General features: G+C 42.2%; 1 protein-coding gene across 1 annotated transcript; it reads left to right on the top strand.

Moving 5' to 3' along the window:
• Positions 1 to 2,605: 2,605 nt before the first annotated feature.
• SKP1 (S-phase kinase associated protein 1) lies at positions 2,606 to 12,482 on the top strand. Its single transcript, XM_075056811.1, has 6 exons — positions 2,606 to 2,736; positions 5,535 to 5,631; positions 8,143 to 8,216; positions 9,444 to 9,587; positions 10,302 to 10,442; positions 11,213 to 12,482. The coding sequence occupies exons 2-6, from the start codon at positions 5,535 to 5,537 to the stop codon at positions 11,246 to 11,248; spliced, it is 492 nt and encodes a 163-aa protein (XP_074912912.1). The 5' UTR covers positions 2,606 to 2,736; the 3' UTR covers positions 11,249 to 12,482.
• The last annotated feature ends 472 nt before the right edge of the window (positions 12,483 to 12,954 follow it).

The following is a 12,954-nucleotide window of genomic DNA, read 5'->3' as shown; positions in this document are numbered from 1 at the left end:
CCAAGGACTTTTAATATAAAATAAAAAAAGCACATGTAAGGAAAATGAAGGCAGTGGTGTTTCTTTTTTAGTGCAGTGAATGTTGTTCTCAGCATTGGAGTACGAGATGGAGTGACTGAGGAGGAAAGAGGTAAATGTGATGATGGTACAATCAAAAGGTCACATTAGGCATAGTTTGGAGGCTTCGCACATCTACATATGTTTTTTATATATATATAAAATATGATAATTAGGTCCTAATGAAGGGTGAACAAAGAGCTTATCTGGTTACTAATACCAGGAACTTTGAGAAACCTCCGTTAGCATCAAAGTCTGCTGTATAAGCATCACCTGACATCTTTGGATGCTCACCCAGCTGTTACGAAGAGTTCACTGAAGCGCATGTTCCAGAAGCACACAGTGATTCAGGCTGGACAGGAGTGCTGAGGTCCTCTAGAGCACACTCTGAATTTAGAACCATCTTCAAAGTCAGATCAGGTTGCTCAGAGTCATCTTCAAGTGTGTGCTGTAACTAACAAGCTGCTCGGCATCCTAAAGCCTGTGAAACAAGATTCCCAAGTCAGGAGGTTGTCTCCAACAGTCCTCTGGAATTAATACAGAAACCTATTTAAGTGATAGGACCTGATGTAGAATAGTCTTACTGTCACCTGAGTTCTAAGAGGTTCTTCCTGGCTGAGAATCTGTATTTGAGTCTTCCATCTCTCCAGAGAGTCAGCCCTAACAGACTATTTAGTATACTAAATACTTCTAATATTTGCAGTCTCACTGCTTATGTCACTCAGGTAGAAAACTAAGGAACTAAAGAAGACTTAATACTTCCGTCGCTATGGTACTGTCCTGCACTGTGGACTCTGAAATGAGCAAAGCAGCCTTCTGAACTGAGAATTTCTCAATCTCAGGAAAATTCTTTTTGTTAGAAGGTATTTTCTAGTGGGTATGACTATCATTTGTCCAATAAGGTGTGTGGTACACAGCCTGGGACCCCCTGGGACCCCAAAGAAAGGGAAAGCCATGACTTACACTGTACTTGTGCTCTGCAGTGCAATGCTGTTGCAGGTACCAGTCTGCTTACAAGTAGCCTGGCTATGCCTGCACTGAAGTGCTGTGAAAATATACTTCATTTCTAAAAACATTTTTAATTAAGACTGGAACTAAAGCAAATTGTCATCATCATGGGTTGTCACTGTGTAAATATCTTACCTACTTAAAAGCCACTTTGCCACGGAGAGCTGATGCAAAACTGGGCTCAACAGCATAGCATAGAATGAGTGTTGTGTGTGACGGCACAACACAGCACCCCAAACACCTTTTGGGTCCTTTGGTGGACTCATACCCTGGTCTGCCTTCCTCACTGAACAAAAACCTTCAGATCTTTTTTTCTGAAAACCTAATGCCTGTCGCTATCTAGCACATACTCTTGACCTTGCAGGAGATGTTACCTGCCCTGGGGTACAGCAGTCAGGTGGGGTGGTTGTGCTAACGCAGCACTGCTTTGGCTGCATTTTGGTGGTTCCTAGCTGCTAGTCTGCTCCTCCGGCCTGGTGGCTCCTTGAGCAGCTGGTGTCTGGAGATGCTTTAATGGAGTCCAGCCGTGGGCAGAGCTGTACCTGCCCAAAATTCCTGGTGGGGTCCAGGGTAGGTGTTCAGTGATTGCTAGTTAGACCTAAACCTGTTTCTAGCACTGTGAACTGTCCTGAGCTGTTGCTCATGTATTGCCGCTTGAGGAGAGCAACCTGTTGTCCTAACCATTTGAAATTAGCCAGTTTTTCAGTGCAGTTTTTTAGTTAAAATGTTTTCTGCTGCCTGAGTAGCCACTGAAGGCCGTGTTTTGCTGTATTTACATGCGAGATGCTACCACAAAGAGAAGCAGCCTTGCCCAACTCCTTGCTTCAGGTACCCCCTTGGGGGGTACCAGCACCCCCCAGGCCTTGGGCTTTCTCCCCGTGAAACCCCACTAAAAAGAAAACACCCAACGTGGGGGTTTTGTGACCAGCCTGCCTTACTCTGAATTACCGTTTTTAAAGCACATACGATGACACCCGTGCCCGCGGGCCGGCTGTTTCCCTGGTTTGTTTCCAGATACCACAAGGCCGCACCTCCACCCTTCTCCATCGTGGGTGCTTTCCACAGGGACGCTCCTCTCCCCCTCACAGGGGGCGGCGGCGGCACCGGGGCTGCACCCAACCCCCTTCCCCGGCCTGGGGTCTCCTCGGTCCGGGGTCTCTCCCCCCCACCACTGCACCGGGCCCGGGCCGAGGCCGCGGCGGCCCCTCAGGAACCCCGCGGGGGGGGGGGGGAGGGGGGGCGCCGCAGCCGTTGGCCCGCGCGAGGCGCCCCCGCCCATTGTGCCGTTCCCGGGGGCGCCCGCGCCGTTGCCTGAAAGACCCGAACGGCCGCCTCTCCGTTCCCTCCCCTCGTTTCGGCTCCGCTTCTCCCTTCCTCACCCCGCGGAGGAGGTGCGGATCCGTTTCTTTTTTTTTTTTAACCCGTCGGCCGCGCTTTGCGCCGTTTGGCAGGCCGGGGGCGGCGCGTTTTTTTCAGGCGTTCGCGGCGGGCAGCCCGGCAGTTGCGAGGCAGCGAGAGGCGGGTCCTTCCCCCGCCCTCCTCCTGTTCCCCTCTCCCCCCACCGCCCCCCCGCCATATAAAGCCGCCGCCGCAGTTGGGCCCCGACCGCCGCCGCTGCCGCCGGGTCCCGTCAGCACCGAGCCCGGACGCCTCCTCCTCTTTCTCTTCACGGTAAAGGCCTGCGAGCTCGGTGCGAAGAACCCGGTGCGGTTAGGGTGGGGATAAGGCCCTTGAAGTAGGCGGTTGGGCCGCGGGGCCCGCTCGCTGAGGGAAGAAGGCCCGGCCCGGCCTGGAGCGGGCGGAGGGCGGCTGTGGCGGTGGAGCTCCCAGGTCTGGGGAGGATCGCTGAGGGGGGCGGGCCGAGGTCTGAGCCTTTCAAGAGGAATGTGGGGCTGCAATGCCCGCCGGCCCCCCCTGGGGGGGAGTGGGCGCCGTTTGCGGGGTCTGGTAAATAAAGCAGAGGCGCTTCCCTCCCCACCCCGGCCGCACAGCACCTACGAAGCCGGTCCCCCCCACCCCCGGCGGCTGTCAGACTGCTCCGGGGCACCCCCGGTATCTCTGGGTAGCGAGGGGAGCTCTGGAGCGGCAGCGCAAGTAGAACGGCTCAGGTGTGACTTCATGAAATAAATGCGGCGTTAGAGCCAGTGACACGGGGAAGGGGGGGGGGAGGGAGGAGCGGGCACCTATCCGGAATGGCTTCAGGAGGCACGGAGTTCTCTGGTAGGGCTGTTTTAGAGGGCTGAGCTCTGCATTTCAGGCTATACATGCAAATTACCGTTGTAATTCTTGTTTGCCTTTTAACTAATTCCCAAGCTGTTTTGCTGTTGTCGAATAGAGCTTTTAGGACTGGTCTGCTTAGTCACCCGATTGTGTTGCTATCCAAGGCCCATCTATTTTCAGAGCTGTATTGCAGTTTGCTAAAAATTACTTGTTTTTTCTTCCAGGAGGCTGAGCTCTGTGGTATAAAAATAATGAAATTTGGATGAAATCCTGATCTGTTATCAGTGATAAGGCAGTAGATTAACTTCATTCCACCTGATTCAGACTCCTAACAATAACCTGAAGGTCTTGACAGAAGTGGGCTTGGGTGATACAAGGGTCTGAATGCAAATATTCATGTAGGGGGCTGCACTTGTTAAGGCAGCATCCCTGTCTGTTGTGCAGCATTATGTAATCCCAGACACAAGCACAGAAAAGCTGGCATCTGAAGCTGGGTTTGTTCTTGAGTATTCTCAGACAATCACTGCAAGAACACATGCATTAAATCTCAAATGTATGCCTAGATCACTTTTTTTCAGAGCATTGTTCAAATTACCAACTTGGAACTGTTTTAATCTAAATTTTATTTTCATGGATATATGTGTGTATATATATTTTTTGTATCTTTGGAACAATCTTGACTGTGACCCTCCAGAACACCCATCTTAATTAGAAGTAGCACTGTCATATAGGGTTACATTACTGTGTAAACATTAACTAGCTACTCACTCTGCCAAATGGAAATTAAAGCAATGAGGACTTCAAGCTGGTGTGAGCTGCTTAATAACGTGCTTTGGCTGGCCTCCATTGGACTGGGTTTGTTGCAGTACTGTCAGGCTCAGCCATACTGATGAGCTACAGGAGGCATTTGGAAAGGGATAATGTAAGTTTGCTGAAAGTGGTCCAGCTAATTCAATTTTGGTAGTTCAAGTACTAAGTGCAAGGAGCTCAAGTACCACTGTAAGGAGCTAGCATGTGTAGCTCTTGGCTTTGGTGGGGGGAGAAAATTTCAAAAGGAAATGAAATTAATTTGAAATTCTTTGTTCCTAGAGCTTCTCTTTACAGTGCCTTGCAGGCTATATTTACAAATACATGCTTTAGAGATCTTGAAGCAGGTAACTTGACGGGGAGAAAAAAATGAACCTATTGCAATGGTCTGCTGCTAACAAATATTTTGAGTGGTAAAGGAACACATCCTACTAGTTTGTTGAGAACTGATTTATAACATTTATGTGGCCAGGCAGTTATGTTTATCATGTCCTTCAAGTCAGTTGGTTCAAGTGCAGTGATACCCAAACAGACTTCATGTGTAGTTTCAGGCAGAATTTGTAACCTACTGTAAGCTGCTGTATCAAGTGCATTACTTCTGAGTTCAAGTTGTTAAATGTCTGGAAAGATGCATTCTTCTAAAGTTTGATTATTTTTCTGCTAGTGACATCTTTGAAGTCTGCTGCTTCTCTTTATTGTTGGTCTTATCACAGTTTGTTTGAAAAACTTTGTTAAAATGCATAGTCATCTTCGTCTTTCCTAATGCTAACAAAGTGCTGATCTAACTTCCTATTTTGTAAGGGTAGTATTGAGTGCTGAAAGTCTTCCTTTTAGTGGTATATTGCTTTTTAATTTCTTCAGAGAACCAGGTGTTTTTCTGAAGGAAAGCCTTTGATCCTGAGTAACCTGGTCTGTCTGACTCTATTTGGAGCAAGGGAGGCTGGACTAGACTTGGTCTAGAGGGGTTTCTTCCAGCCTCAATTTTGTGATTCTGTTCCAGAGGCTATTGTTTGAAAACTAATTTGAGATCTGACTTCATTTGAGTAGTCAAAGCAAGTAGCAATTGTTTGGATTTGAAGACAAGTAGTGTTTTGGAAGTGTTGTTGAAAGTTATTTTGAGAGACAGATAGCTCTAGTGTTTCACTGTAAAAAAATAAGCACTACTGACTAATATATTTTGTGTATTTTTATGCTTTTAAATTAAGAAAAAAGTTCTCTTCTTTTAAGTTGGTGTTAGGATTCTATCAATCCTTAAGCATGAAGATTAATGAATTTAGGCCTGTTTCAAGCAGTGGATAATCTGAGTATGCTTTAAGTGGCACTGGGCTATCTGCTGTTGGTAAGAAACAATATAAATAGTAAAGGTAGTGTACATCTCTGAGTCAGCTAAACTTGTAACATCTGCTGAATATTGTGTGGAAATAACTGTCCTTCTTTTGTAGATGCCTTCAATTAAACTGCAGAGTTCAGATGGAGAAATCTTTGAAGTTGATGTTGAAATTGCAAAACAGTCTGTAACTATAAAGACTATGCTGGAAGGTAAGAGTATGAAGCCTTGAGGATCACTAGCTGGTGCAGAGATAGCTGTGTGTTCAAAGAATGCTCTCCTTGAACAGGAATTGTGACCGAAGGAGGCAAACCAGTACTGTGCTGAAAAAGGATTCCCAGGCCTGTGAAGCAGCTTGCTGTCCTATGTCAGAACAGCTGGAACAATTGCTGCTGTAGCTGAAACTGTGTTTTGGGTGGATGTGCTCTTGCAAAAAGCTTAAAGTTCAGTCCTCTTGTTAAGAGTGCTTACAGGGAGGCTAGTAAAATATGAACACCCTACTGCCTTGCCTACGGTCTACTTCATTTTTGTAAAAGTTAAGCAAACAGCATCTAATAATATTAAAACCTAAGTCTATTTAATCATACAAACCAGTCTTACAATGTAAATATCTTTCAAGTGGGGTGCGAGATCATAAACCAATGAAATGAAGAAAGAGCTGAAGTGAAACCTATATTGTGAGCTTATGGATGCAGTTAAATTATTTGGGATAAACACTTAGTTCTGATCTCCTGCTGACATAAATTTGAAACAAAAGAATTTGTGGCGGGGGAGGGGAAATCTGCCAGATGGCTAGGATACAGAGCAAACTGTGTCTAATCCCTCTAGTGCAAATCCTCATTGTTTACTGGTGTGTTTTTCCAGTTTTTGGGTGTATTCATGAATTCACTTAGGAAAAAAAAATATCTTTCTGTAGATGCAGTTAAAATTATGTTCTTGGGTATAAATCTTTGGTTGTGACACCTTATATGTAAGAACAATAAAAATAGGGTTGAAATACTCCAAGCATTGAACACTTTTATTCTGTTAATAAGATGCTGTTGAACATGACTAGCAACATGAGCAGGAAACATAGCAATTGGTTGGAATACATTAGGGAGAACAGCTCTCAGTTTTCTCATGCAGAAGCTGTGTCACTGCCTGTGTTTACTGGCAGTCAGGTGTTGATGAAAAGGAAGTTACACATGGTAAGTGTTGTAAGCTAGGCACCATAAAGTAGCGTCTTCCTAATCTGGGTGAAAACCACTCTCCTAGTACAGATGAAATACACTAGCAGTACAGCTGATTAAGCATTGGTTAATAAACAATGTTTTGTGTGATGGGTGCTGCAGCTGAAAGGGGAAGAGCTGGAAGGTGGGGTTCTGTCGAACATCATGGGACCACCAATGAAGTATCAATTTTCTGATAAGATGAAATTGCTGTTTTGGAGGTGGTGGGGACAAGTTGAGCAGAGTTGACTAAATGTGAGATACTGCTTGAATTATTTCCCCATGCCAACAATTTTGGACTGGTCACTTCTTACACTAGTGTCTGCCACCATGTTGAGAGTATGCATTTGAAGTTTCCATTAATTGGTGACACATGCCATACCCTTTAATGTCAGTATTTTAGTTTCTGAATCTATGAAGTTAGCTATTCCAAACAAAAAGTAGTACTAATTAATACCCCACTAATAATAATAGTAGTTGACTTGCCTAAATACAGAAGTACATGCTATTTTAATTATGCACAAATCTGATCAGTGATGATGGTGTGACAGTCATCTGTTCTTAAAAATTATGTTCCTTGGTGATGTAGAATTGGTTCATCTGTGTATATAATGAGTGAAGGTCTGTGTAGTTGCTCAGTTACGTAACTAATTACAAGATGTTAATCTTTGACAGCTGGGGTGTCATCCAACTGTTAGCATTTGTGTAGTAAAAAAAGCATATTCTCTAATCAAAGATGGGTAATGTGGTATTTGTTCTGTGTATCCAGTCCAAATGTTAATTACGTTTTTCTCTCAATTTTTACTTTGATTCCTTAATCATATCAAGGGGACAAAATGACAAACTTTATGCAAATCTGTTTTGAGCATGCTGACAAGCTTTTAAAACAAGGAGTATCAGAAGCATGCTTCATAAATTGTTTTTTTACTGAAGGATTTGTGCTGCTGTCTTAGCATGTAAACTTCTTCAGCTGGTAAGAATCAGTACAAGTCCTTCAGAAGCCAGGTAACTGGCATCTCTGTGGCTGCAGTATTTACTGCTCCTATAGAGGACAAAACATTCTCTACTTACCATAGTAGAAGTGAACTCTTATTAAATAATAAATTGAATGGGAGAGCTCAGTTGCAACACTTTGGTTTAACTTGTGGATTGAACTGTTGAAAGTGGTAAAAAATAACGTATTTGTTGGATTCTTCAACATATCCTATTCCAAGAACGCTGTACTAGCAAGTTCTGCTTAACTGACAGTTTGTTGATGATCTTATTTGATGAGGTAGCCTTATTAGCTACTTAGCCTAAACTTGGTATAACCTAGGATGTATAATGCAGCTGTGGCTCCACAAAACCTCATCAAAGCTTTCTAAAAGCTTCTGACTTCACCAGTTAGAGATCCTTTGCTACCAATCTGTTCAGCCTCAGTGGTGTTAAAATAGTGGAGAATTGGTGAAGCGGTACTGTTCAGAGAAGAGTAAATGGTTTTGCCTGCCAATTGCTTAGTCATATTTCCATTTTTAGATTTGGGAATGGATGATGAAGGTGATGATGACCCAGTCCCTCTTCCAAATGTTAATGCAGCTATCTTAAAAAAGGTAAGATGCTGAAAGTGCTAGTGTTGTATGGCAGTAACAAAATGTGAAATGCATGTTGGAGTTGGGTGTTATGAACTATTGTATTAAAGATACTTTTCATGTGCTAGCTACAAGCTTAACCAATTTGAGGTCCATGAACATAGGCATCTAGGGTATCTGAGAACTGGGGTGAGGCTGGCAGGCAGATAATGGCAGAAGACCTGCAGGGGTGACCTGGAACAGCACCTGGAGGCCAGACAGGCTTCCTAAGGTGTTGAAGTGGTGCTGGACGTCTGTGCACACTAGTAATTTATGGTATTAAAGCACTGATTTTAATTGGATTCTGTGAACTGAGGTGGCTGTTTGAGATCCAAGTGTTAGGAGAAAGGATTAAGGGATGGGCAGCGGTGAGACTAACTGGCAGTAGCCATGCTTGTGTAGCAGTTACAGTGCATGAGAGACACTGTGTGCACTTGGTATTAAATTCAGTAATAGACCATGATTGTGTTTGGGTCAAGTGAGAAAAGCAAAAAAGTATGTTGCTGTCTTCTAAGATGCTTTTTGCTTTGCAGTAGAAAGTGTTGTGCCAAAATAAGCACTGGACTGTTTTGGGGTAAATACAGGGTTAGGAATTATTTCCTAGTGAACATACACATAACTAACTTCAAACTTGTGAAGTTTCTCAGGTTGGCAAAATGGAACAGGACTTTACTTGCAGTAGATCCCTGCTCCTTTTAATTGTCTGGGTGATGAGATTGCATGTTCTCAAGCTAGGTTGTTTTTTTTAAAAAGCAAAATTTTGCCAGGTGAACTTTGTACTGGGATGAACATGTCCTGCTGGTAGCTGTTACCACTCTACACTCTTCCCCTACATAGTATTTTGCTTAATAGAAATTATGTTTCTGCAAACAGATTAAACACCGTAAAATGAGGTTTAGGTTTTCTTTGTACAGTCTTATGTGTGTTAGCACAGGGTTGAATAACTTTATAACAGCAGCAGCTGGCTTTTCAGATGGTAAGTAATTAACTAGCTACTGCCTCAGATGGGATTCTTGAAGGCTGTTGTACTCCGGGATTGGGGATCAATTGTTCCAAAATGAAAATATGGGGTATTGGAGCATGTTCATACAGGATTCTAATATTAATCTAGAGAAAAAGGTTTATTTCTTCTAAAATGAAGTTAAGTTATAGTTGGGGCCTAATGGGAGAACCATTTGGATAAAACTTTAATATCAAAACCATAATTAGGTGATTCAGTGGTGCACCCATCACAAGGATGATCCACCTCCTCCTGAGGATGATGAGAACAAAGAAAAAAGAACAGATGACATCCCTGTGTGGGATCAAGAGTTTCTGAAAGTAGACCAAGGAACGCTTTTTGAACTTATCCTGGTAAGTATGTTCAAGAAGTGTAAAGGCTATGCCTGTGAAGTGTGGTCTGTTAGTACACTTTACAAATAAAGTCTTTATGGTTCTTGAATAAGAAGAAGAACCATGGTTCTTCTTCATTGGTGGGGAGAGGGGTGTGGGAAGGGCAAGTAGTTCTGGCAAATACTGGCTGAAATTGTTGAGGATGTTGGAATGCGTGTTAACCTAATACTAGGCATTAATCTATACTTGCTTATTCATCAATTAATATACTTAATATGGAGTCCTACAGCTGTCTTTATTCTTGTGGCTCTTGAGTCTTAGTTGAGGGCTTATTACTAGAAATGGAGGTCTGAGATCTGGATAGAAATTAATATCTAGCTTTGACTTTTAAAATTTGTACCTTGTATGGTACTGTGAGCCAACATTACTTGTCTTAGCTAGTTAACAGTACTTCAATGCTGAAGATCTTGGATGTTTGCAGGCTTCTGAAAGCTGTTTGTAAAAGGAGGTGCCGGGGGGGCCTGTCTCTCTTGGTACAAATGACTTTCCCTTCTGTTTGGTGAGCAAGTTTTAGGTACTGGTGCTTCAAGGCTGTAGCTAGAAGCTTCTCAAAGTGCAGATGATCTATTTGCAGTTATAGTATTCTACAATTTCAGTGTAAGCGTAACTTTGGGAGTACGTCTACAGAGGCGGAATATTGATATGGAGGCTTTAAATTTGGAAACTCTTCTACAGGCTGCAAATTACTTGGACATCAAAGGTTTGCTTGATGTCACATGCAAGACAGTTGCAAACATGATCAAGGGGAAAACTCCAGAAGAAATTCGCAAGACATTCAATATTAAGAATGACTTCACTGAGGAGGAAGAAGCGCAGGTACTTGATCTGGGTTTAATTATAATTTAGCTGGTTTTTGTGCTGAATTACTGTGTGGTGCTTCATAATTTAATGTGTGATGCAACTGACTTGTTAACAATAAATGTAAACTAATGCATCTACTCCTCATAATTGGGTTGCTACTAGTGCAAGACCTTTCAGTGCTTGCAGCCCATTACCTGAAAGTCAAAACAAATCATACTGACTTCCTAGCTCAAATGTATGTCTGGTAGGAAAGCATGTAGGATTGTTTGTGGTAGCCTTAGTTTGCTGTTTTGGAGCTGGAGTAAGAATGCTGATGTGTTGTTGCATGTGGCTAGAAAGGTAAGATGCTTGGATTCCCTGTCTTTATTGAACTCATTGGTCTTAGAACTTGAACAACAAACCCACTGCAAAGTGCAGAGTTGGGAAAGATCAGAGCAAGATGCCTTGTTTAAATACAAAGGCAGTGAATTGTACACTTTAGTTTGTCTTCAGTGCTATGTCATGAAAGGAGCAATTTAGTCTTAAGCTAGTCCATTTGCTTTACTTGGTGGAAAAAAATTGCAGCTTTGATCAAATCTAGGCATGAGAAATAAATTTCTAGGCTTATATTGATAAATTGGTCAGTTTGGAAGACTGACTTTCTAATTACAAACTGTGCATGAAAAGTGAAAGCTGCTTCCAGGTTTATGCCTTCCTGCAGTAAGTAATCCTGAATGCTTATGGGAATTTACAGCTAACTTCTAGAAGTTCCCTGCAACATATTAATAGTTAAAATGTTCTTTCAGGTACGTAAAGAGAACCAGTGGTGTGAAGAGAAGTGAAGTATTGTGCCTGACACTCGAACACTGTAAGGATTGTTCCAAATACTAGTTGCACTGCTCTGTTCATAATTGTTAATATTAGACAAATGCAGCAGCAAATGAAGTTGTGTTAGCAGGATATTGTTCCCTTTGCATGTGTAGTGTTTTTTTTGAGTACAAATTTAAATCTTCTGAGTTTTTACTAGTGTAATTGGATGTCTTTTTACTTTACTCTGCAATGAATAAAACTGAACCAAGTGTGGATTCTGTACGGGAAGTAGCACTTAAGGTTATCATTTTCATTACACTTTTAAGCTGTTCAAGACCAGTTACAGTGCTAAGGATTGACTCCATTGTAAATAAAACCACCTATGACTTCTTCATCCAGAAGTACAAACCACTTGTATTTACAGGGTATTGATAGCTTCAGAAAGAAAAACAAACCAGAATGTGTCTTGGGGAACTAGGTAAAATAAAAAAAGTTACTGGATTTCTTCCAAAAACATTGTGGGGAAAATTAGTGTTACTTAAAGCTATATAACTTTCAAGATGGTTCTTGTCCTGCATTTAAAAAAAAAAAAAAATTGACCACTTTCTTGTCCTGTTAGTCTTGCCTTTATAGACTAGTGAAAGATGTGATTTAGAACTAAGCAAGCTCCTGACAGTTAAATTTGAATACTTCAACCATGTCTTGAAGACCTGCCTCTAGCTGGTAGCAGATGAAAAGTGTGTCGCTTTATGCACAGGATGGGTGTGTTTTTATACATGTTACTGTTAAAAGTGGAATCCAGGTTTGACCAAAAAAATGACTGACATTACCAAAGTTAATATTATCGACCTGTGCGTGCCATTAGTGGCTGGTTTTTAGGCAATTTTAAACAACCCTTGTGATGTAGCTCTTTAAAACATGGTTTCATGTGTCCACAGGAAATCTTATGCCTCTGTATGTGATACTTCAGCTTGTAGAGACTTAATTATTGCATACAAAGCTAATGCAATATCAGGCTTAACTTCTTTGGACAAAGCCACTTGCAACTAGTTAAACAGTAACTGGTTTTCTGATTTTTTTTTTTACAGTTCCCTTATAGGGAGTAGGGGATGGTTGTGTGGTAGATCTTTGAGGTGTGCTCTTAGCTTGTATTGCATTCCATTCTCTGTATAAACCTTTAGAGTAGAATGAACCTTAATAAACATACTTATCTCACTTTAAATATCAGTGTTTCACTTCTGAATTAATAAAGGGCTTTTAAACTTTTGTTTGCAAGTGGTTCTAGTTATTTGAAACTAGACAACCTTACTGTCACTTATTACTGAGTGTACAAATAATTGCACTGAGGCAGTGGTTAATTGAAATAAAACAGATGTAAGTATTTTGTTAAATGACTAATGCAAGCCACTAGTCAGACCCAGTGGGCAACTTCTCAAATTAAGTCGGAGGTTAAATAGCAAGCAACCCAGTGATGCTGTGAAAAGGCTCAGGCTTCACCAAATAATTCTTGATGGCTTACCAGCTTTTAGGTAATCTTGCTGTAATGTAGCCATTAATGAAAGCATTCATAACTTGCTCTAAAGCAGCATTCAGGCACATGCTTTGGATGTGGCTGCTGCTTTTATCTGCTTATTCATGAGGGTGCTGAGCCTGCCTTTGTGCTGGTGTGTATATTATATGGGCACATTATGCCCACTGACAATATAATATCTGCAGAATACCCCAATGCTAGACTTGG

The sequence above is a fragment of the Buteo buteo genome, chromosome 24 (genome assembly GCF_964188355.1).
Source record: "Buteo buteo chromosome 24, bButBut1.hap1.1, whole genome shotgun sequence".
NCBI classification, from domain to species: domain Eukaryota; kingdom Metazoa; phylum Chordata; class Aves; order Accipitriformes; family Accipitridae; genus Buteo; species Buteo buteo.
Note: the sequence above shows the minus strand (reverse complement) of the source record. Positions and strands in the feature narration are given on the sequence as shown.